This window comes from Lepidochelys kempii, chromosome 10 (genome assembly GCF_965140265.1).
Source record: "Lepidochelys kempii isolate rLepKem1 chromosome 10, rLepKem1.hap2, whole genome shotgun sequence".
Taxonomy (NCBI): Eukaryota; Metazoa; Chordata; order Testudines; family Cheloniidae; genus Lepidochelys; species Lepidochelys kempii.
The window spans coordinates 10,598,455-10,623,580 of record NC_133265.1 but is presented as its reverse complement, the minus strand read 5'-3'; the positions used below and the strand labels follow the sequence as shown (position 1 = coordinate 10,623,580).

Sequence of the window (25,126 nt, the reverse complement as noted above, 5' to 3'; positions counted from 1 at the left end):
GGTCCCTTCTGACCTTAGTGTCTATGAATCTGTGAATCTATAAGAGTGAAATTTGCAGCTGTGTCATTTTCTGAGATCCTTTCCTGGAATGTTTAAGTCATTGCTGTTTGCAAAAGTACAGTGTTTTCACAAGGTTTTTTTTCTGCCCTTTGTAGATGCCAGCAATGTGTCTGACACCATGGCTCCTGTCATTGTAGTCCCTCCACGCAACACCAGTGTGGTAGCAGGGAGCAGTGAAATCACACTGGAATGTGTGGCCAATGCAAGGTATTGTAAATATAGTAGTAGTAATAATAAGGAACTGTCCTCTGCTAAAAATGGAGTGAGAACCTCTTTTTTTTAATTTCATGGTTGTAATAAGCAGAATATAGCACACAGCTTGCTTTGCACGACTGATAAGGAATCCATATTACTTGTTTAACATATAGATTATTTCTGAGAAAATAAGAAACTCAACATAATTAATTTCCCACCTTTATTTATGCTGCAACAGAGTAAAAATGAGGAGGTAGAAATGTGACACTGGCCCATCAGCAAACACTCTGTAACAGGCGTCCATAATGTTAGTGGTTAATCCTATGACAGTTATAGATTAATATTCTACACTAAATTATGAAGGGGATCCTCGTATTTTCCTCACCCCACATAGATAAAATGGACAAGGCAGAGTACTGCAGTTACCTGTTACAGCTGTTCTCAGCTTACAGTTTTTACAATTAACTTTTTGTACATACCATAACGTAGAGTGTAGGTTAGGAATCTCACTAAAGGCTAGAAATTGTTCCTGTTAAAGCCAATTGAATGTTGGGAGTAGGCTTGAATCCTAAGAGAGGTAAAGGGCTGGGGCCTTTGGATGATAAGAGGTCCAGCTGATTTCCTCTCCCTCTGAAGTCAGAGATGTTCTTGGTACAGTTAGTGCTACCTCTGTAATTGTGCTATAATGAAAGCCTCTCCCATGTAGCTGAGTCCCATAGTAGTATTTATTTTTAATGTTGTTTGCTTAGACAAACCAAATCATTAGCGCTTAAGTTCCATTGCTATAATAACTAGCCATCTTTGTTCAGTAGTACTTGAGCAGTCTGTACCCTTGATGAGTGATTGTTAAGACCTCAGAGTTATGTCTGAATTTATTTTTAAGTGTCGATCAATCTGCCAGGGATATTGGGAGAGTTAGGTGAGTTATATTCTCTGTGTATTCTTGGTGATAATTTGAATGTTTTTTACTCCCACAGACCCGTTGAGAAACTGAGCATGACCTGGAAGAGAAATGGAATAAAAATAAGCAGTGGGGTTAACAGTTTTGAGAGACGTCTTACTATCACCAATCCAACCACTGCTGATATTGGGATGTACTTCTGTGAGGCAGAGTTGAAAGACAGCACTGTTGAGCCAGCAAGAGCAAAGGCCTTCCTCTCTATAATGGGTAATTCTGAAAGCAGTCTCTTTTATAGTAAAGCAGGGTTTGAACTCAGGTATAATAGGAAATAGAATTGATATTTTAATATTTCATCAACCTTACATCTGAACCTATCCTCAGTGAATGGGACAAACAAGGTGAAGTGGGATTTTCTTCCAAATTAATTCTGCTGTTCGTCTCCATGAATATAAATTAATTAAACATACTTTTTTAAGCACTGATGTGACTCTGAATACCCTTTCAAACTTAAATGTAATCGTGAAGCTGGGGAAACCCAGTACTAAAATCCTTATCATGCAGCTTCCACATCTCGGCTTTTAGCTACATTAAATCCTGATTAACTTCCAACTTGCTTACTTCTTGTTTTAACATGTCATGTTGCTGTTTTTGCAAGAGGATCTTTTAGGAGAGCTTTTGGACAAATGGAAATTTGCCCTTTGCAAATTCTAGTCCCAGAGTGAAGGACATTCCCAGGCACATGTGCTGGCCGATGTCAAATGAGAGAGAGAAAGACGAAAGTTGAACTTCAGTGTAACAAGCCATGTCTCCAGTGCTTAATTTGTAATGAAAGAGGTGCTGGGGCTCAAGCAATTTTTTTACATTCATAACTGACGTAGCAAGCCCAGTTGTGCTGGGGCTATGAACTACCAAGCCTAGAGGTGATGGGGCTCAGCCCTGGCACAAATTAAGCACTGCATATTTCTGCTAGTCTCTGGGCTCTAATACTTAAACTGCATTGTTACATTCAGGCTAAACTTTTAAACTATAGCAGCTTACTAAATGCCCATGAATTTATCATGGACTTTTTTATGTTTCCTTTCCAGTTTTTACTAATTAGCAACGTGTGTGTGTAAATTAAACTTTCTCCAGCTGGGGTTGCCCATGTGGCCCTTAACTAATTAATCGTGGCTCAATCTTTGAAGCTGCTCTAGGTGCTAAACTCCCACTGACTCCAGTGGGGGTGCTCATTACCACACAGGAGGGCCTAAACACCTGGGAGGATCAGGCCTCAACAATATCCATTATCCATCACTTTGGAAGATATTGTGAAGGCTCAAGCACTAAACCTGTGGCTTTATTGAATGGATTAGGTAGGAGCAGTCTGGTTACAATTCAGAGGAAATAAAGATCTTGCAAATCGAGGTGTAGGCATGCTCACTGGGGAAACAACTAAAGAAATGCAGAATTGTGTCTGGCTTGATAAGAGAATGCATACTGTAATAATACAGTGGTTTTGCTCCAATCCTTTAAATATGGAGCTTTTCTAAATGTTGGTGACTAAATGAAAGTCTCTCCTAGCATCAGGTTTTTTTGTTGAGCACACTGGACACTTTACCAAGCTTGGTGGGATTTCTTAAAAGGAAAAGAAAAGAGAAGCTTTTGAATTACAAGCCAGTGCTGATTTCAGACTCTGGATCTAATTTGATTCTTTATCAGATATCAGGACAAATTACAGCCATACAAGTATCCTAGATAGGTAGATTATTGCTTTGTTAATGACACCCTGGCTGTTGATGTTGATCAGAATTGATACATATAGTACTTGTTGCACATTATAGTTTAAATGGAAAATGTTATATTGTAAGACTCTCGCATATAGGCTTCATTCTGTAAAAGTGCTTTAAGGCACTTTATGTAAGATGAGAAACAGCTCCTTCCTCTAGCAAGATGTGTTCCAGTTTCATTTTGCAGCACTCTTTCCCTTTATATTTAGATCCTCCTGTATGAACTTTAGTTCCAGCTTCTTTCCTCTGTATTCAATTTCTTACAATTATTACCTTGCAGCCTCTCTTCCTTTAAGGAGCAGGGACACAATTCATTTATTTATGATTTTGATTTAAGCCCTTTTTTATTCATAAGATTTTATTGGGACTAGTTTAATTTTGCTGCTATGCTGTCGGATCCTGCCTACTGTAATACTTAAAGCAGCCTCTCAGTGTAAAAGGTACTTAAATATAGTTAAACTAAAACTGAGAAAAAAAATCACTGGGGGCTCATAGTAAAATGGTGATGCCACCTTTGATTAGGAGCATGTCTACTCTCTTCTTGTTAGATGTTTTATTTATTTCTAGCCCAGTATTAGGGGGCCGTCAGGGAATGAAGTTATGAAAAGAGCAATAGATATGAACAAACAGATGAAAGAAAGCAGAAACAAATTGGTTACCAATTACTTTTATTTTGTCCTGATGGAACAAGACACTCTAGTTGCAGGTGTTTACTCAATGTGTCAGCATTACCTGCTACGTTTCTTTATTTATGAGTTTCTTGAACAGCAGGATAGATGTCTAATTCCAAACAGGAAGCAGAATCAAGGGATTAGTAGTTAATTCATGAAGAACTGTTCAACCTCAGAGTTCCAAAATGGAACAGAGCCACTGTTTAATTAGCAAGGGAATGGATTCTGGAGGAAACTGGAGATAAGACTCAAACAGCAGAGGCTCCTTCTGCTAATGGCATATTCTTTCTCTGAGCTTCCTTTCGAGGTGTTTCCCAATCACTTATATTATTAAAATCTGTTTTAGTAGCACTTACAGGGACTCAAGTATGCCTGTCTATTTACATGTATAAAATATTTGTAGAATGCACAAATTGATACCACATCACATCAAGAGCTGCACTTCTGGGCAAGATAATATGGAATTAATTTAATGAGCAATCTCATGCTTACAACAAAAAATTGTGTTAATTGAACAGTTTTTTATTTTTTAAGTTATTATGATATATCAAATGCACATGCTCAGACGATGTAGTGATAAGAGCCATATAAGTATTGGATGGATGCATACCTGGCTAGGTAGACCCTGCAATTACCATATTGAACAGCAAAAAGGAGAAGATATCAAGAACATTGAACAGATTTAAAATAGACAAAATGTTATAAAACACATGATTCCTTCCATTCCCCAATCAATATGTCATGCAACTAAGAGCCCTTCCAGAGGTACTGAGCATGTCTAGTTCCTGCCGACTTTTAATAGAAGCCAAAAGAATCCAATGCTGAAGGGCTTGTGGTCAATTTAAACCCCTAGTAGAACCTGCAAGTTCAGGTTTTTAAAGTACACTTGAGTTGTATATTAAAGTCACACATAGAATTTGCAAAATCTGAATACATAGTGTGTTAGAACAGTGCATTCACAAGTATAAAGCCTGCTAGCCTCTTGCAATGCTGCCATTTTCCAATGAAGGTGGAAACTCTCCTTTTGACATCTTCATATTATTACAGCAAAGATAAACTGAGGCGGTTCCAAACTCTGGTTTATTAGCTGCAGATGTTAGAAAATTTTTAAAGGGTAGCATGTTCCTCAGTTGGCAGAGTAACAGTTTGGGGAAGATTTGTTGCAGACTAGATAAAAGCACATTTGTTTTACCACTAACCAGCTGAAGATTAAGTTATTGAAAGAGTCTGCTCATGACCAGACTCATTTAAAAACTGAGCTAATTTTTAAAAATCTTTTGCTCCAGTTCTTCAAATTACTTTAACAGTTATTTTTAAACTGACTTTTTCTATGGGAGATTATGAATTCCAGGACTGAGAAAGTGTGGAAAATGAAAATGATTGTGCTTTAAAGCAGACAGAGATTGAAAACAAAATCTGAACAAAATGAGAGAGAGAGAGAGAGAGAGAAGCAGCAATACAAAGACATCAGAATGGTCTTTTGGGACAGAGTAGCAGTATAAAATTTTGTGCCAAGTATAAGGGAATTGAAGAAAATATGATGGAACAGAGGAAAATTACATGATGGAAGATTAATCTTTCTTCAGTATTCTTTCCGTAGCTGGAAGCATTGGCCAGCATTTTCTTTCTTTTATTTTTCTTTTCCTTCTTTGTTTTCCCTTGAGAGAGCTTTTGTATCCTAGCTGGGTATGTTTATTTCCAATAATAAGATCCTAGGGGGCAATACGGAACAAAAGATGGGAGAGACGTCTAGGCCTTTCCCCTTTTGTGAAGGCAGCATGAAGTTTTATCAGGCATCAAGGGTACAGCATTGCGAGTCCACAGGATTCAGAGGCCAATCTGAAAACAATTATAAAGTTACTACAGAGGGCTGACCTGGTTGGAAGCTGAGATGAACTACAGTTTGGTTGCCAGACACAGGTAGGTGGCCCATCATGACTGCCCCTCAAAGTAAGAAGCAAGGACACCACAAACCAAGCCTAGAAACCAGAGGAGGGAATTTTAGTTAAGGATTCTGTTTTTTCATAGAGGAAATAAAAATACAATACATGGCCCTTTCAAGGCAGGGAATTCTGGGAGTTACCTTGAATATAAAAGCCACTTGACTTGCCCAGACTTGAGTTCAGGGGCGCAGAAAGGGAAAATCTTTGGGGAGATTACCTAAAGCATCTGGAAAGAGTAGACCTGAGTTGTTCCTGGGCTTCGCAGACTGTTGAGCTGTATTTAGAATCCATGTGTCAGCCTTTTAAGAATCTTTTTTGCTTCATTATTTCATTAGATTTATTCTGTGGTTGGTACCTTTCTCCCTTCTTTATTTTAATTTTTTACAAAGATCCTTCAGATGTATATTTATTTGATTTATTCAGGTGTCTGTCATACATTAAAAATGCAATCACATAAGAAGGTATTAGGTTCTCCCCACTCTGGGGACAAAAGTGTGCTAGTTACAACCATGCTTGAAGACAATTGTTGCTAACATGGAAAGGGATTTTTCCTGAGATTCATATTCTCCAAACCACATTATCAACTACCTGGAGGTAGTCTGTGTAGGTTTATAACAGTTCTGTGATTGATTTCAGACAAAGAAAAGTCCTGGTTCCAGGAAACTGTTATCAACATTTGTGTATAGACATGGGTGTATGTAGTGATGAGCTGCCAGAAGCTGACGATCCGGTTCCTTCAGTCGCTCCGGGTCTTCGGCAGCACTTCGGCGGCAGGTTCTTCACTCGCTCTGGGTCTTCGACGGCACTGAAGGACCTGCCGCCGAAGTGCCGCCCAAGGCCCAGAACAAGTGAAGGGCCTGCCGCCGAAATGCCGCCAAAGGTGTGCAGTGCCGCCAGGTGAGTACAAATTCACAGGGGGAGCCGAGAGCTTGGGCAAAATGTCAGGACAGGAGTCAGGGGAGCTGAGAGGTTGGGCGGGATGGGCAGGTCAGGAGTCAGGGGAGCCAAGAGCTTGGGCGGGACGGGCAGGACAGGAGTTTGCCCACCCCTTTAACAACCGGTTCTCAACCGGCTGAAAAATTTAACAACTGGTTCACGCAAACTGTTGTGAACCGGCTCCAGCTCACCACTGGGTGTATGAGATGGTTCTACTCCCAAGATGGACAGATTCTTATCCACCTTCATACTTTGTACTCTAAGTTACTTTAAAGCCGCCAGTCCCATCTTCCTTACAGGATGTTCGGTGGCTAATTTAGTTTACATTAATAATGGCGATAGATTCCAAAGTTTCCACTCAAATATGCAGGGCTGAATTTGTGACTGATATGGAGTATTGGCTTGTGGTGGAATGTTTGGGGCTTTTTCTGCTCTTTCTGACTTCCATGCATGGACCTTGGATTAGGTCACACATCTCAGATGCAGCTTGAAGGGTGTGTAATGGATGCTGACTGTTATCTTTAGAATTTTAAAATCATTCTCCTTGTAACTCTCTATGTGGGAGAGGTTTGAATAGTATCAGATTTTGCAGGCTCCCAAGGGGATTGTGGGGAGACTGTTTACAGAATAATGTCAACAGTACATAAAAAGCCTCAACAACTATTAAAACTACCTATTTATATTCAGATATCCCTTCTTCTAGTGGTTGGAGCAGAGGAGGGGGGATTGGAGTCCTGAGTTCTAACCGTGGCTCTTTTACTGACTTGATGTGTGGGTATGAGCATGTCACTTAACGTCTCTGCAAAATGAGTGTAACAACACTTAGTATACCACCAAGGGTACTGTGAGGAATAGTTAATTAATATTGTAATGTAATATACATTGAGATTGTTGTATGATTTTATTCTATTTATGAAAACAAGTCATGCCATTTAGTTAGTACTAAGTGTGCAAGTCTGGACCGTGGAATTATTTATATGTTATTGGGGTGGGGTTGAGATGTAGACAGCCTAAAGCTACCTTGGGCCGTCTTTAACCCACTACACTTTTTCTCAAATATATCTGTATTCTTCGAGAGGAAAATGCATGGCAAATTATATCCCTTTTTCTGTATTTTCCACTCTTTTAAGAGGCAATCAGTGCATGGTGTTTGTGCTTAGTTATGATATGATAGAATTGTAGTTATAATCAAATAAAATGCTTCTGAAAACAGTACTCAGATGATAATCACATTGAGTAGAGTATGACAGTTTTTAGTTACCATGATAATCACTGCAACCTTAATGCCTGTGGGACTTTGACAGGAGACTCCTGAAATTTTATCCTGCATAGATTAAGTAGTTACATGACAGTGTGTTCTACAATCCCCCATGTCTAGTCTTTGTTTAATGCAACCTATAATGTCTTTTGTTTAGTCCTAATGATAAACTGTCCGTTTTTGTTGGTTATTACTGCATGTTCAATTAAAGCATTACATCTGTTTGCTTTCAACAAATAAAACTGTTAGGGTTATTTTTTAATATACTGTGCTTACTTTCTGATATAGGGTCACTGACATGGTATGGCACTTTATTTGACATGCTTCATTACTTCGTGAGAAGCTGGTGTTTAGCTTAGATACTGAAGCAAACTATTCTATAAAATATTATGCTGTAAATATAAACCTTTATGAACCTCTTGGGGTGGCCCTTCTAAACAGAGAATTAAAACATTCCATGATTCAAACCTATAAAATGAAAAGTAGCCCCTGCACTGAGTATTAATTTGTGGTGTGAAATCCTAAATTTAAATTGGCATTGGCTCAGCTATCTTTGAAATTCATATTCATCATAGCAAAAAACAACAAAAAGCCCTCCCATGATCCCCAAACAGGAGATGAACTAGGCAATTTGTATTATACTATATTAAATACAGCATTTGCGAGGAAACTATATTAAATTCTTTAAATCAACTTCAGTTTTCATTTTGTTGTTTATTTCCTTTCTGTTCTAAAGAGCCACCCTATTTCACTGCTGAGCCTGAGAGTCGAATTTTGGCCGAGGTGGAGAAAACAGTGGACCTCTTATGTCAGGCAATGGGTGAGTGCGCAGTACATAAAGTATATGAAGCTGCTTAAAATGAGTTCAAGCTTGGAAAAAATAAATGCACCCTCTGTTGAACAAAGCACCCAATACCAATTCCTAACATTTTGGGGTAGATTTCACTCAGCTATGACCATTTACAGCAGCTGAGGAGCTGCCCCTTCGCATTTAGAAAATTGGGCTGTTCTTTTTGTTTTGTTTTGTACGTGTGATACAAGTAAGTGGAATTTTGGTATAAGAGCTGGGTAACAACATTAATGCTACTTGTCTGCTGGGCAAAATAGCCCCTGCTCCTTCTCTTCATGTTCCTTGCTTTAGGATACTTTCTAGAATTGTAGTTGGCTAAAAAAGATTAGGGTCTCGAGTCAGTAAATTCACTGAGGTAAAACAATGGCTTTGGGACTCATAACTTGGGACGCCGAGAAACAATCAATAATTCCAATACTTAAACCTCCTTGTTGAAAATTATGGTGCTTTTTACACTGAGTAGAAATGTCAGTTGCAGTAATGTTCAAGTGTAGTTACACTTCTGCAGAAGCACTCTTTCTTTCCGTTTTTAATTGGAAGGTGTTTTAATGCCATAACAACCCGCAAAATACTTACAACTGGACTTAAAATGAAATGCCTTTTTCGATACAATTCCAAAGAAGCAGAAGCATGCCCTCTACTTAAAAAACAGGAAGCATCATAATCTAGTGATTAGAACAGTGAACTGCAAGTTTCTAACCTTGAATATTATGTTAGACTCTGCCACTGAATTGACTTATGAACTTGGCAAGTCATTTAGCCTCTCAATGCCTCAGATTCCCAATCCTGTGGAGGTCTCTGCACTCAGCCTTTGCGCACTGTGAGTGTGAGAGACAGATTAATTTCACAGTATAAGTAGAAATTAACTATAAATAAAATTGCAACCTGCACAGACTTGCTTTTTACTTCCTCATAAATGGAGTTTCACTATATCCAATTATACTGTAACCAGGCTGTGGTGTATATCTCTTGATGCTTTGTACATTTGCAATGCACTTTTTTTATCCTGTTCCTTATTTACTTATAGAAAGTATGGAGCTGCAGGCCTCACTGGTGGTGTCATGGGAGTGCAGTTAATTAGACTATAGTTCTTCCTGTGTAGACAAGTAGATGGAAGGATACTTGTGGGACACATCAGCAGCCCACTGGGAGATGCTGGTGCTATAAAAAATAAATAACAAAAATAATAATTTAAACTTCTCTAGTCTTTAATTCATGTTCTCAAATCACTTACAATTGCTAAAATTCAGAACATGGCTATAAGATAGTTAAAGATTGTTAGCCCTATTTACAGGTGGGGAAACTGAGCCACAGAGCGGTTAAGTTACTTGCCCAAAGTCATATAGTGAGTGGTAAAGCCAGGAATAATGTCTAACTTTTCTGGCTCCCAGTCTCCTCTCTAACCATTAGATTAATTTTCTAATCTTGGCAGAGTGCTTTGGAAAATGTATGGCACTCTATAAATGCCAACTATTATGATAATTTTATTTTATGAGTCTTTAGATCACACTGCATCCCCTCAAACAGCAAGGTAGGACTAAGGGTTGGCAAAATGCTTACATGGAGGAATAAAGATCTTTAAAATGTTTCCTTCTCTAGATTTTCTGTTAGGAAGGCTCAGGGAGGAATAAAGACAAAATTCCTAATTGTTTTTTCTATTTTTAAAATTTTCATTGCAAAATGAAAAAAGGGAATTTTGTACAATTTTCGAGGCAGTTGTCTCTAAGATCACTAAAAGCCCAAGTGAATGCTATTGACAGGCTCCTAAATGTTTAGATAAGATCCTTGTTTATCCATATGAGATAAGATTCATAACTGTGGGGTAGGGGAACGTATCCATGTCTGAAACACAGGAAATAAAGAGATGGTAATATTCAGTTTGTCATCTGAGGTAGTGATGGAAAGGTGTATTTCACAATGATTATAGGAGTAGGATTTTTTTGCTAATATTGTTAGTGGGAAGGGATTTGAGGAATGATTCTAATGTTAAAGGTAGGGGTCAAAGTACTGAATGCCAGGTTTCATTATCTGAATGCCCATCAAATTTAATGTGTGGGAAAATGGAGTTGTTATAATTTAAACTTGAAATCATTTCCAGCCTCTTTCATATCAGGAGGACTATTCCATTCTGTTTCTTCATTACTCAGTGATAATTTGTATTTGCCAGGGGGATTTTCAAAAGATGAATAACACACACACTGAGAATTCTGAACATTAGAGTTTATACTAATTTTGTATATGGGCTGTTGTATGAAATTGAAATTGTGCCTGTTGCATGGTGGTACAGTGCATCTATTAATATCAAACACCACACACCATGTACAGAGGATTTCTTTCTGAGACGATTATCAGCTTCAGGGGTGATTTTGGCAACGGATGCATGTTTGTATAAACAACATTAGGATGAAACAAATATCCTTTTTCTTTTTCTTATTTTTTTGTGCATTTTTATTTGGGTAAATGTAACTTTGTCCACACCCAGAGGATTAGTAAAATTGAAAGGAGATACAAATTGACATGTCATATTAGTAACTTTGGGATTTTCAAAATAATGGTAATATTGTGCTCTTCTATAGTGCCTCCCATCTAGGGATTTCAAAGTCTGGTAACATTAGGGTGAAATTCACTGTCTGCCCAAGGCTCTATGCATCACTTGAGCCCCATCCTAAGGGCTTAAATGAGGCAAAAGTCTTTCACTAGAGTGAATTTCACTCATTAAGGAATTAAACCTCACAGCTGCCTGGTGATGTAGGTAACTACTATCCCCACTTTACAAATGTGAGACACAGAGATTGCTCAGCACCTCTGAAAATCAGGCAACTTCAGTTCCCATTGACTAATTCAGTTGCCTAGATATTATTGTGATGAGTGCGTTAGAGATGTATAAGGTAGACAGATGGATGACAGACATGGACTGCATTGTGGTCTACAAACCCCATACTGAGTATAGATGGGAGAGTTGCAGGGAGGAGAGTCTCTCCTGTTTAAAGCAAACAGCCTGATCATACCCCCATGCAGCTACCAGAGCTGCCAGTCATGGAGGCAGGCCCCCACAGCTGCAACCAATAGAGAAAACAAGGCCTGCTATAAAGAGGAGAGTGAAGAGCTAGAAGAGGAGGCAGAAAGATCTGGGGGGTAGCAAAGAGGTGACAATGCTGCCTCTAAGAAAACAGCCAGGCAATTGCAAGGCCTAAAATTGAAGGATTGATAAAATTAACTGGTGGTGAGGGTCCAGGAACTGACCTGACTGAGAACAAACTAAGGAGGGTCAGTCAGGAGAAGCAGAGACCCATCCAAAGACCACACCAGGAGACAGTGACTCTTACCTTAGAATCAGTCAGTGGTTCAGATTCTGGGCTGAATTCCAATTGTGCCCATAAGCTCAACACAGCTTGTGGTGGAGACTAGGGGTGGGCCAATGTAGTTTGAGCATTTATGCCCTCCCAATCTTGGGGTCATCCAATTCCATCATAAAGTAAAGCAACTTTACAGCCGCTTTACTTTAGGCCCTTGGGGGCTGTTCAGGAAGAGCCAGGGACTGCTGGAGTGGGAGGACAATGCAGGCATCATGCTGGAAGTGGCATAGGAGTTTCTATGGCTACCCTACACCCCTGGATAACTCCACGAGGAAGGGGAAATCCCCCACTGGCCCGAACTGCTGAATTTATAGCCACTTTTGTGCAGCAGACTGGTGTGAAGTGGCTATAGCATAAGTGAAAACCCTTGCCAGTATTTCTATATAAATGTGCATGCAAGCAAAGAGTAATACACAGTAGGAGGTGTTATTTTTAAGGTAGGATTTCTGTTTACACTTTGGTTTGCATTAATGCATAAATGTTTCAACCACGGGTGAAGCAGAAAATGAATCAAAATAAAAATTTTAAAACAGTCTTACTGAATACAATATGCTTTTTGTACATTATCGCTTAAAGATACACTGCCAGTTATCATTAAAAGGATGGTTAAATTAAGAATTAAAATACTTATTATAGTCACTTCAACATTTCATTGCTAATTTGTAATTTGTCATTTTCTTTTAATTTTGACAATTTGACTGTAGCGGCATATAAGATTTTTATTCAGTATGAAACTACACTATAGGAATTTCTATGTCACAAGCTATGGTTTACATTTACAGGATTTTGTTTTAAAACATTTTTCCCCAAGTGTGGTGTGAAGTATGATTATGAGGAAGAAAACATCATAGGGTTATCTCCACACTCTATGATTATTTGCTGTTTTTGTCATCACGCTTTCTACAGTATATCATTGTCGTTGATAACATGACCTGTATTTACCATTGATCAAACGGTGCTTTTGTACTATATATATATCTATTTGGGTGGGGCAAGTTAGGCTACACTGGGCTCAATTTTGAGCTCAGATATTTGAATATAGCATTGCTGCGTACTTTGATTGTACAGAATATTCAGTGATCTGCAAAGAATAATAGTGAATTGGTTTTGTTCGATATGTAGGCATTCCTGTTCCCACTCTAGCCTGGTATAAGGACTCTGTTCCTATCAACGAGCTACAAAATCCTCGTTACAAAGTGCTAATGAATGGGGGGCTGCAGATCCAGGGACTGCATCCTGATGACTCCGGAATCTTTCAGTGTTTTGCCAGTAATAAAGCTGGAGAAATACAGACTCACACCTATCTGGATGTAACCAGTGAGTAAGGAACTATGGTAATGATTAATGAGAGCAATGTTCCCATTTCAGATAATTGATTGAAGGGCCACAATCATTTGTATAGTCTTCTGGACAGCTTTGTGGGTGCAGTGGATTGATTCAGATTGATTGAATTAAATCTATAGAGGCAACACCTGCACTTCCATAACCTTGTAAGTGTTCTAGAGCTAATGCACTCATTGTGCCTGATCCAAAGCACACTGAAGTCTATGGAAAGACTCCTATTGCCGTCAATGTGTTTTGGATCAGGCCCTTATTGCTTAAAAAAAAATGGGGGGGAGGAGAATTGGGGTCTCTCTCTCTTCCTTTTAGTTCTATGGTTGAGTTTTCCTATTCTAATGCTTTATATAATTCATGCTACTGTTTTATGATTGTGTAGGATGAGACTTTAGGTATATTTTGCATGGGGGGAAAAACACACATAAAGTCAGAAGTTCGAAGTAAAACATGGTTTTTACTGTTGAAAAATAAGTTAAATGTTTTAGTTACTGAATCACTCTGTCATCTTATTTGTTGGGAAAATTCCATGGTTGCCAATGTAATGAGCTTTTTTTAAGTTCAAGGACAATATACAAGAACTGACCAGAATTCTTTGGGCTTTAGAAAACAGATCTGCAACAGTTCGATATCTATGTGGGAAGCGGCAGTAAAAAAATGTAATAAAGTGCACCTGGGGGAAAATAAGAAAGCAAAAACTTAGACAATGTATTGAATGAGAATCAGATTCTAACTATTTTTGGCTGACATTTAACTTTGAAAGTTAATGTCATTTTCAAGTTACTTTTCATCTTAAAGAACTCTGTATTATGAAGATGAAAGCAAATAGTTTTGTTTATCTAGATTTCTGTATTCCCCAAAACACTAATTTTACACCTTTCCACTTTTATCATTAAGATCTCTTGCTTGTACTTGTACAAGCACTGATAGATTTTATTTTCCGTTTAGGTAATAAACTGTGTTAGATCATTCCTAGGAGATGAATAATGAAAGGTTACAGTCACTGCTGAAGGGTTTTTATTTATTAGTGTCATGTCCTTCTCCACGATCGGCTCTATAAAAGTGGAAGCAAACCACTCCAGGATGGTAGTTAAGGGATTGTTTTGATAGATGATCCCATTAATTTTTTTACTTTTTTAATTCCAGATATTATACCAACATTTACCCGACCTCCAGTGGACACTACTGTTACAGAAGGGATGACTGCAGTATTAAGCTGTGAGGTTACCGGGGCTCCAAAACCTGCCATAACATGGAAAAGAGGTAAACACTTATTCTGTTGTGAAACCATAGTGAATTCCTGCTCTGTTCTCCCTTCGAATACTTTGGGAGAGTCCATTCAGCATGTACTTCTCACTTTTCTCTAGTTTGTTCTGTGCAAGAAGAGGGTGTGTGGGTGTGTATGCGCGACTGTGTAAGCACCTTGTGTGGTTTTGTTACTTAATCTTTTGGAATTTCATCGCTTAATTCATGCATTGCAAATAACGAGTCATGCTGTTTCGTCGTCCTATGTTTCAGGGAACCAGATCTTAGCCAGTGGCTCTGTCCAGATTCCCAGGTTCATTCTTCTTGAATCTGGTGGGCTCCAGATTACCCCCGTCTTCCTCCAGGATGCTGGCAATTATACCTGCTATGCAGTCAACTCTGAAGGAGCCCTGAATGCTTTCTCTATCCTGACTGTCTGGAGTAAGGATAATGCTTTATTTTAAATCTAACATTAATCAAGGATTAATCAGTTTTTGGTGTGCACTCAGGAAATTGTCAAACTATTATGCAGTTCCATTTTATAGAAAAACTTGTATAAATTAATAGGAATAATGTTAACATGTTGCCATTAACAGCAGGAAAAAAAAATCCTGAGTTAAGAATAAAAATCCTTTTTATAAAAAGTATATTGCTCTCCTCTCTTTCCCTCTCTTCGAAGTGCAGCTTGGGGACTGATTATCCTTGGGGCGGATGGTGCACGTTTTACATCTATTCATTCCCAAAAGAATGTAAACATTCCACCTTATGATCTTGAGCATATCTGTGGAATATACTGGCAGTAAATGTAATGTAAGACACACTTGTCATATATGGATGTCGTATTGATATTACTGACTATGCATATGGTTTAAGTATTAGGATGTGTATTGCTTGGTATTCAGATGTATTTAATGGCGCACAGCAGGAGGTCTCCATTATAATTCATTTCTCGATGGAGCAAATACCTGTAATAGATAGGGTTCCTGTTCATTTTTTCTCTCTTGCTGAACTTTTATGATTGAATATAACTACACACTACATGTACAGCAATGAGAACTCCATTACAGAGCTAACAATCTTACACAGGTACAACAGATAATACTGACATAGTACATGGTGTTCATACACTCATAGAATATCAGGGTTGGAAGGGACCTTAGGAGGTCACCTAGTCCAACCCCCTGCTCAAAGCAAGACCAAACCCCAGCTAAATCATCCCAGTCAGGGTTTTGTCAAGCCTGACCTTAAAAACCTCAAAGGATGGAGATTCCACCACCTCCCGAGGTAACGCATTCCAGTGCTTCACCACCTTCCTTATGAAAAAGTTTTTCCTAATATCCAACCTAAACCTCCCCCACCGCAACTTGAGACCATTACTTCTTGTTCTGTCATCTGCTACCACTGAGAACAGTCTAGATCCATCCTCTTTGGAACCCCCTTTCAGGTAGCTGAAAGCAGTTATCAAATCACCCCTCATTCTTCTCTTCTGCAGACTAAATAATCCTAGTTCCCTCAGCCTCTCCTCATAATGTGTTCCAGCCCCTAATAATTTTTGTTGCTCTCCGCTGGACTCTTTCCACATTTTCCACATCCTTCTTAGAGTGTGTCCCAAAACAGAACACAGTACTCCAGAGGAAGCCTCACCAATGCCAAATAGAGGGGAATGATCACATCCCTCGATCTGCCGGCAATGCCCCTACTTATACATCCCAAAATGCCATTAGTCTTCTTGGCAACAGGGGCACACTGTTGAGTCAAATCCAGCTTCTCATCCACTTTAATCCCTAGGTCCTTTTCTGAAGAACTGCTACCTAGCCACTCGGTCCCCGTAGTCTGTAGCACTACATGGGATTCTTCCGTTCTAAGCGCAGGACTCTGCACTTATCCTTGTTGAACCTCATCAGATTTCTTTTGGCCCAATCCTCTAATTTGTCTAGGTTCCTCTGTATCCTATCCCTACCCTCCAGCGTATCTACCACTCTCATAGTTTAGTGTCATCTGCAAACTTGCTGAGGGTGCAGTCCACGCCATCCTCCAGATCATTAATGAAAATATTGAACAAAACCGGCCCCAGGACCGACCCTTAGGGCACTCCGCTTGATACCAGATGCCAACTAGCCATTGATCACTATTCGTTGAGCCCAATGATCTAGCTAGCTTTCTATCCACCGTATAGTCCATACTTCTTTAACTTGCTGGCAAGAATACTGTGGGAGTCCGTATCAAAAGTTTTGCTAAAGTCAAGTAATAACAGTGTTAGTAATATTAGACATAGTGCATCATGATTGCAATGTTGTTTTAGCTGTGTTTGGTCCTAGACTATTTGAGAGACAAGGTGGATGAGGTATGTTGGTGAGAGAGACAAGCTTTTGAGCATACACAGAGGTTTTCTTCTTTGTGTAAACTCGAAAGCTTCTCTCCTTCACCAACAGAAGTTGGTCCAGTATAAGATATTGCCTCACCCAGGTTGTCTATAATAGTATGATATCTCTACTTGTACAGATCTGATTCAGGTGGTCATCTCTTGTACACCTGTGATTTCTCATTTGTTACGGGTTATCATCTCTACCGGAATTTGGGATTGCATTCCTTTTATCCATCCATCTTCCACACTTTTCTGTCTGTCTACCTGTTTCAACTGATGATATGAGCTGCCACCACCTCTTTGCTGAGCATAATAGAAATCTTTCACATTTGATCTAGTTGCTATAGTTACAAGCAATTATTATGTTCTGTGTCTCCAGAGATGTTTAAATGAAGATAGTTTTGCAATATTTGGGAAAGCACCTCTTTCTTATGAGCAGGGCCAGCTCCAGGCACCAGCTTTCCAAGCAGGTGCTTGGGGTGGTATTCAGAATGGGGCGGCAGTCCGTATCCCGCGGCAGCAATTCGGCGGCAGCTCTGCCGCTCTTCCGGGCACGGCGGCAATTTGGCGGCTGCTCCGCCGCTGTTGCAGCGGCAGCAATTCAGCAGTGACTGCTTGAGGCGGCAAAATTGGTAGAGCCGCCCCTGCTTATGAGGAACATTCATGCTCCTTGATACTGCTCCTCTTCTACCCTCATTGCATAGGCTTGATGGGATAAGGTGCCATTTACATTTTCCTGTTTCTGAATAATTTTTAGAGTATCTTCTTTCCTTGCATGGCTTTTGACTCCAAATAGCATGACTGGGCTCCCGAACAACAATATATTATTGTTGACTTATATGGCACCATAGATGTTCTTGGTACTTTATGACTTTGGGATTGCCAGTAACTGGTTGCAGCAAAGACAACAAATAACATTTAGTACTCTTCTAGCACTTTTCATATTCAAAGCACTGCCTGCAGATTAACTAAAAACTGCTCATGCTGGTGTCCTCTGCTGCTTCTCTGAAGTCTCTTCATCACATACTTAGGACCTCACCTTTACATAGTTAAATTAGATTTGGGGGTGGGGGAGACAGAGAGATCCACATAAAGTAGTCGTAAGAGTGTCCTGCCTGTTAGATTTAACTACTGAGCAACTTTCCATATGCCATACAGAAAGCTTCATGCTCTCAAACTCACATTGCCAGAGTGAAAGAGAGCTTCTTGCCCTGAGTGACAAATAACTCATTCATTGCCTTTTGAGAAAGACAAGATAAAAGTCTGCAATTTTACCTGAACAGTGGCTTCTGTTCTTTTCAGATCGCACTTTTATTGTTCGCCCTCCTGAAGACAGCACTGTTATTAAGGGAACCACAGCCACTCTACAATGTGATGCAACTCATGACCCTAGAATTTCAATCAGGTTGGTGGTGTCCATTATTGTTTGTGTGGCTTATCTGAACTTAATTTTACAAACTATCTGAGTGTCATTAGGTGAGAAGTTTCAGGATCCCAGATTTCAGCATCAAACCCTTGATTACTGCATCATAAGGTTGTAGACTGCATCATTAATCATATAAATTCCATTTTCTACTTCAGTCTTATGTATTATTTACAATGAGCTATGTTCCACTTCATGACTTCAATACAGCCTTCCATGATTTTACTGTCAAGGTTAATACACTATCAATAAAACCAACTTGTCAGAAGCTGCTACTTAATGAGAGTAAAGCCCAAAGGGATCAAATAGGACTTCAGAAGTGTTTACATTGGGGGTGCTGAAACTCTAGGAGAGGGGTTGTCCCCACTCGCTGAAACACTTTAATAACTAAAGGCTAAATTCTCATTTAATTTAACCCGGTATAATGGAGAGCAGAACTTGCCTCTAAACTAGTAGAGCTGCACACAGGATTTAGAGGAAGCTCACTGCTTTTAACAAAATGACAGCATTGAAATATGCACAGTTTAAAGGCACCACACATGAACGAAAAAAATTATTTGTGGCTCTGAGGATTGTTTTCAAAATGTTAGAAAACGACAGTGCAGAGAACCTATAAATTTATGTAAACACTTTTAGACCATACTTGATTGTATGGCTATGGGCTGTGTATACACATGTTTTGTAGCTGTATATATGTATCTAAATCTACACACACAAGGCTAGATCCTCTGGCATGGCAGCCACTTTGTATTGTGTTTCTGGTGTAGTCTGGCAATATACCTGGTGTAACTAGCTCAGGGAGGATCAGTTCAGTGTAAGTGTGATCCTACACCAAACAGAGGGGCTCTTAAGCCACATTCCTTCCCTTCTGCTGTCATAAAAAAGTATGGGGGGTGTGGCTAGAGAAATAGGGAAGTCAAGGTGGTTCTATTTTACACTGATACTGGGCTGCATTTTTGGCCCCTTTTGGTTAGAACAATAGGGTGAATGGTCTGTACCAAATATCAGCTGGATCAGGAGAGTGCAAAGGAGAGCTTTAAACAATCTTTGCACATATACCACCTCCTGACTTTCACTTTGTGCATTTTGGCCACACCCAAGGATCTGGCCCATAAACACATACAGTATAAAAATCAGAGTTGGGTAAATACTTGTGGAAAATTTTTGCAGTATTTGCTTAAATTGAAAAAATGAATTAACTTGGGCCACAACTTCCTTGCACCGCTTTTGTATTCAATTTTTGCAAATATTTTTGTGACTGAGTTTTACTTGTACAGACACCTACTGGAAGGCTATTTTAAGCTTATGTTTGGGTGTCCATACCTGAAATGAGAAAAGGAGTACTTGTGGCACCTTAGAGACTAACAAATTTATTTGAGCATAAGCTTTCATGAGCTACAGCTCACTTCATCGGAGGATGCATCTGATGAAGTGAGTTGTAGCTCACGAAAGTTTGTGCTCAAATAAATTCCTTAGTTAGTCTCTAAGGTGCCACAAGTACTCCTTTTCTTTTTGCGGATACAGACTAACACTGTTGCTACTCTGAAACCTGTCATACCTGAAATGGCATTTTTTTATGGAGTGGGATAGTGTTAGATATCACAGAGATAATGAAATGAGTCAGATGAAGATTCAATCACACTGCTTTTACCTAAGAATGTGTATTAAGTTACTTGCAGTACAGTACTTCATAAAGGCTTTACCAGCACCTGTTAAAGATGGCCTACAAAATTCACTCATAATTTTGCTACTCATGGGTAATATACTCATTCCCTATAGCTATTCCATCATTTATACATTGTTTGTGTATATCACATTTTCTTTCTGGTCACTGGTCTAAGATTGAGGTCGGAAAAGTTTAAAGGTCCTGAAAATATTAGTAGTGGTCTATCAGTTTAGCTCCATTTTTACTGTAGATTTTTAACAGCTGATATCTCCTTGTTGTACAAATCTTTCTGAGCTTTCTTAGTTGTACTTGTTAACATTTTGAAACATTGTAACATCCAGGTATGTTTGGAAGAAGGACAGCATGGTAATAAACCCATCTAGCAGTTCCAGAGTTACAGTAGAGAAAGGTGGTACCCTCCTTATTAGCCAGACCTGGTCAGGTGACATCGGAGACTACACCTGTGAGGTTATTTCTTTCGGAGGAAATGATTCGAGAAAGGCTCGACTAGAAGTGATGTAAGTATTCTGGCTGTCTGGCTTTTGATGGCACATTATATTTGGTTTTTAATTCTCTTGAGCATTTTGTACTGTTTATTTCTATTACTTTTTAAAAGAAAAAGTTAAGCCAGTTCTTGCTAATGACACTGCCTTAAGAGAACCTCAGTTTTGTGTCGTCAGTGTAGTACAGAAAGCAGAATTTAGCTCATTATCTTCTGTGACAAAGTTCCTGCTCTACCTTGGTGGGTCTTGCGCTTATTGGTGGATTTGCTCGATTTGGAGCTTCACGGCAGCCCTCAGCTTGGCCGTATTTCTGAATTCACAGACCAGGTCGACTCCTCCTGTGTCTGACCAGGAGTTGGGAGGATTTGGGGGGAACCCGGGCCCACTCTCTACTCCAGGTTCCAGCCCAGGGCTCAGTGGAATGCAGGTGTCTACAGTGCCTCCTGGAACAGCTGTGCGACAGCTACAACTCCCTGGGCTACTTCCCCATGGCCTCCTCCCAACACCTTCTTTATCCTCACCATAGGACCTTCCTCCTGGTGTCTGATAATGCTTGTACACCTCAGTCCTCCAACAGTCCATGTTCTCACTCTCAGCTCCTAGTGCCTCTTGCTCCCAGCTCTTCACACGCACACCACAAACTGAAGTGAGCTCCTTTTTAAAACCCAGGTGCCCTGATTAGCCTGCCTTAAGTGATTCTAGCAGCTTCTTGATTGGCTGCAGGTGTTCTAATCAGCCTGTCTTAATTGTCTCCAGAAGGTTCCTGATTGTTCTGGAACCTGCCCTGTTACCTTACCCAGGGAAAAGGGACCTACTTAGCCTGGGGCTAATATATCTGTCTTCTATTACTCTCCTATAGCCATCTGGCCCGACCCTGTCACACTTCATTAAGGGCAGAATTTGGCCCTGACATTGGTATTTAATTAACAATTCTGATGATGATGTGTGAGCCAGAATAGAATGTCCTTCATTCACCCTTAGCTGTGTTGATTCTGTCTAACAGGGAGTAAAATGCAATAGAATTTTATTGGTATCACTCAAGTCATAAGCTATGACACTGATGTATGTATGGAGCATATCTGTTGGGTATGAAGGTAATGTTTTTATATAGTCATTTTTCTGAGTTAAACTGCACTTTAGTGTAACTAAAATAGCATCTGTTTCTGCTGGTCACTCCTGATCGTCTCTTAGAGAAGATTCTTATGGTTCCTCTTACCGCCTGGCAGTGTAATGTGTTCCCATCTGAGATTTGCTACACGGTGCTCAGTTTTATACAGCATTACTCACAGCACCAAGGCTAGATCAGATGCCCATTTTGAGAGAGCTGTCATACTTTCTCTTGCTAAATAAGCATTCTTCCACTCTCCTCCTGGAGTGCATATCTACTGCTGGGTAGTCTCCAACAGTGGGAATTTTTGAGGACCATTCCAAATATATTATCTCCTCTCAACCATCTTCACTTTCCATTTATCCAGACTTCTTTGGAGCCTTTGTGGGCTTTGGCAATGTGTGTGGTAGTTTTTTGAAAGGTGGACAGGCGAGAAGGAGGAAAGCTGCCACATCTTTATAACCAAGGCTTTGAAGCCGAGCTACAAATCTGTGTTGACGTGTGTCACACTCCTGTGTCTTAAGTAATCTGAATAGTTCTCAAGTCTGTTCAGCAAAAGGCAGCCTTTTATGTTGTGTTCTGGAGCAGCTGCACTAACAGATGCATTCACCCCCAGAGGATGGTAGGTGGTGGTGATGTCACTGCTCGCCTCTGGGGGTTTTATCAATAAGGAACAGTGTTACACCCCATAGAACTCCGGCCAGTGGAAGTTACCTGAAAGGGGCATATCTCTCAAGTGTCCTGGGCCTGTCCCTCTCTGCAATCCTGCCCACTTTCTACTCTGCTGGCTAGTTTTGGGTCCCCATGCAGAGTGGAGTCCGTTGTCACTCTGTCCTCACTCCTTGGGGATATTCTGCTACTGATAGTCTATACCCAGGCTTCTACCACAAGAATCTAGGGAATGGATCAGACCCAGTCTGTTTAGAGAACTCCAGTAACTGGCAAGTCATTCAGTTATACTTTTGAATTGTAATATTTTTATCTCAGTGAGATAAAGTACTGCAAGAACACAAAGGAATACTGTGTTTTTTGACAACTTGCATTATTATTTGGCTCAGTAGCACAAATCCACAAAAAACAGAGACATATATAATACAATAGAAGTGAAATTGAGAAGAAAATACTTGGAAGGAAATTCTTGAAGTAAAATTTTAAATTAAAAAACAGCTGCTGTATGCATGATAGATCTAGGCAATTCCCTATTCTCACAAATAACTCATGTGGAGAATATTAACAAACACTGGATGTACATTCTTATCTGTGAGCATTCACATCAAAGGCTTTGGCCAAATGCTCAAAAAGAGGCTCTCAATCAGTGATAGCCTTGAGTATTATATCTTAGTTAACTTGGCAATCTGTTAGAGTTGCCTCCTTCCTCCACCCTGGATACCTGTGTATCTTTCCTCTACCTCTATGCAATTAGAGGGATATTTTCTAAGTGTCAGGATCCCAACACAGGCTACCAGGGCCAAGGGACAGAACAGGGGCAAACCTGAGCCTCAGGAGTAGCTGAGGAGTTCATAGTCGGGGATAGACTGGGGTAGATATCAAGAGTCAGAGTCAGGTTTCAGGATCCAAGACAGGAGGTGAAGTCCAAATCAAGCCGAGGCCAAGCCAGGAATTCAAGACCAAGGAGCAGGAACGGTCATCATGGTTACAGAAGATCTGTGCTGTTGCCTGGACACTTCCTGGAACTTTCTATATAGTGCAGGGAGAGAATCAGGAGCCGGGCGCTGCTGTAGGTCAAGTCATTAAGGTGGAACTTCCCATCGTCTGTGTCAACTGTGGGTCAAGGAAAGTGGAGCATAAGGTGACTACAGCTGTTGTGGATGGTAGCCTGGAGTTGCCAGCTGTCTGGTAGCTCTACAAGCCTAGGTTCTAGACCCCATGGGGCCCTACACTAAGGTGTAAAGGACACAAATGCACTGAAAGTCAATCAGTTCAAAGCCCGTATTTGCCACAGACTTTGTGTGACCGTAGGCCATTTAATATTTCTTTGACTCAGTTTTCCCATCTGTAAAATGGGAATGTTACATAACCCTAGTAGACCTCCCTATGCTGAACACTCCAGGCTGTTGTGTTTGGCCTCCAGCTCAATAGACTCCCTGTGCTTTAGCCTTCCCTTGATCTGAGTAGGCTGCAGCCTTATTTCTTTCCTTGATGTCCTTGGCACATTTCCTAGGCACAGAAGCTCTGTCCATTCCCCTTATGGAAATGGGACCATGAGGCCCAGCTGCTATATGTACCAGGACCAAGTCTAATCTCCCATATTCCCTAATAGTATAAGCACACCCTCTCCCAAAATTCCACCCTGTGGGCACTCTGGAGTTACAGTTCACCTCTTCAAGGACACATGATGGGTTCAGCACATAACCCGTACAGACTTTGCAAAGGTTTCTAAACACAATTACTCTTTGCTTTAGCTAGCAGAAGAAATATATAGTTCTAGACAAAACAATAAACACATGCTTCCCTGCTTCAGATCTCTCACTAGTATTTAGCATTCTCTGAGCATAGAGCAAAATCATCTAAGATCCACCCCACTGTCTGCACTACTTCTCCTCCTAATCATGAAGTGTGTCTCTCTCCTGTCAGACTGTTTCCTTCTCCTCACTTCCAAAATGGCTAGTGAGAGATCCTGCCTTTTATAACCTCCCATCCCCTTTGTCAGATGACCCTCTGCTCAGCCTTATCACATCATCAGGTGATCTGTTGCTTAGTAACCTCTCTCCTGGAATTCAGACCAGAAAACTGGTGTGCCATGGGTTAGGGTAGCAGCCAACAATTTGTCCAACGGTGTGCCATTTGAATGGATGATTGTCAAAGTTAAATGTCCTTCTGTTATTAGCCTTGTGCCAGGTGCATGAATTTCTCCTTTTGCAACTTTTGCATTTTAGCTCAATATGGAGACAAAAGATAGCAGACAAGACAACCAAGTTCTACATTCAAAGTGGATTTTGCAGTCTGGTACAGATATACAGAAAATCCCCAGTATCAACCAGAATTCATAAGCTGCACATAGGCAGATTCCCTGAATCGTCACAAGGAACAACAAAGCTTCCTTCTTCAACCCTTTGTCTGTCTTGTCTATTTAGAATATAAGCTCTTTTAAACAGGAGCTATGTGTGTATATGTGATGCCTAACATAATGGGTCCCCTACTATGACACAAATAATAGACACCATTAATGGGTGCTGTCATGAATGTAAAGGGAAGGGTAAACCCCTTTGAAATCCCTCCTGGCCAGAGAAAAAAAATCCTCTCGCCTGTAAAGGGTTAAGAAGCTAAAGGTAACCTCGCTGGCACCTGACCAAAATGACCAATGAGGAGACAGGATACTTTCAAAAGCTGGGAGGAGGGAGAGAAACAAAGGGTCTGTGTGTCTGTCTATATGCTGTTTCTGCCGGGGATAGACCAGGAATGGAGTCTTAGAACTTTTAGTAAGTAATCTAGCTAGGTACGTGTTAGATTATGATTTCTTTAAATGGCTGAGAAAAGAATTGTGCTGAATAGAATAACTATTTCTGTCTGTGTATCTTTTTTGT

At 40.1% G+C, this 25,126-nt stretch overlaps 1 protein-coding gene across 4 annotated transcripts in view; it reads left to right on the top strand.

Moving 5' to 3' along the window:
* The window catches only part of SDK1 (sidekick cell adhesion molecule 1), a 646,825-nt gene that overhangs the window by 435,840 nt on the left and 185,859 nt on the right, over positions 1–25,126 (top strand). For all 4 annotated transcript variants that reach the window (XM_073361955.1, XM_073361954.1, XM_073361952.1 and 1 more), the window contains 8 exons: positions 156–267; positions 1,233–1,423; positions 8,467–8,550; positions 13,059–13,253; positions 14,418–14,534; positions 14,790–14,957; positions 18,184–18,286; positions 20,312–20,488. In XM_073361955.1, the coding sequence (XP_073218056.1) occupies positions 156–267; positions 1,233–1,423; positions 8,467–8,550; positions 13,059–13,253; positions 14,418–14,534; positions 14,790–14,957; positions 18,184–18,286; positions 20,312–20,488 (1,147 nt within the window). The remainder of the gene's footprint in view (positions 1–155; positions 268–1,232; positions 1,424–8,466; positions 8,551–13,058; positions 13,254–14,417; positions 14,535–14,789; positions 14,958–18,183; positions 18,287–20,311; positions 20,489–25,126) is intronic.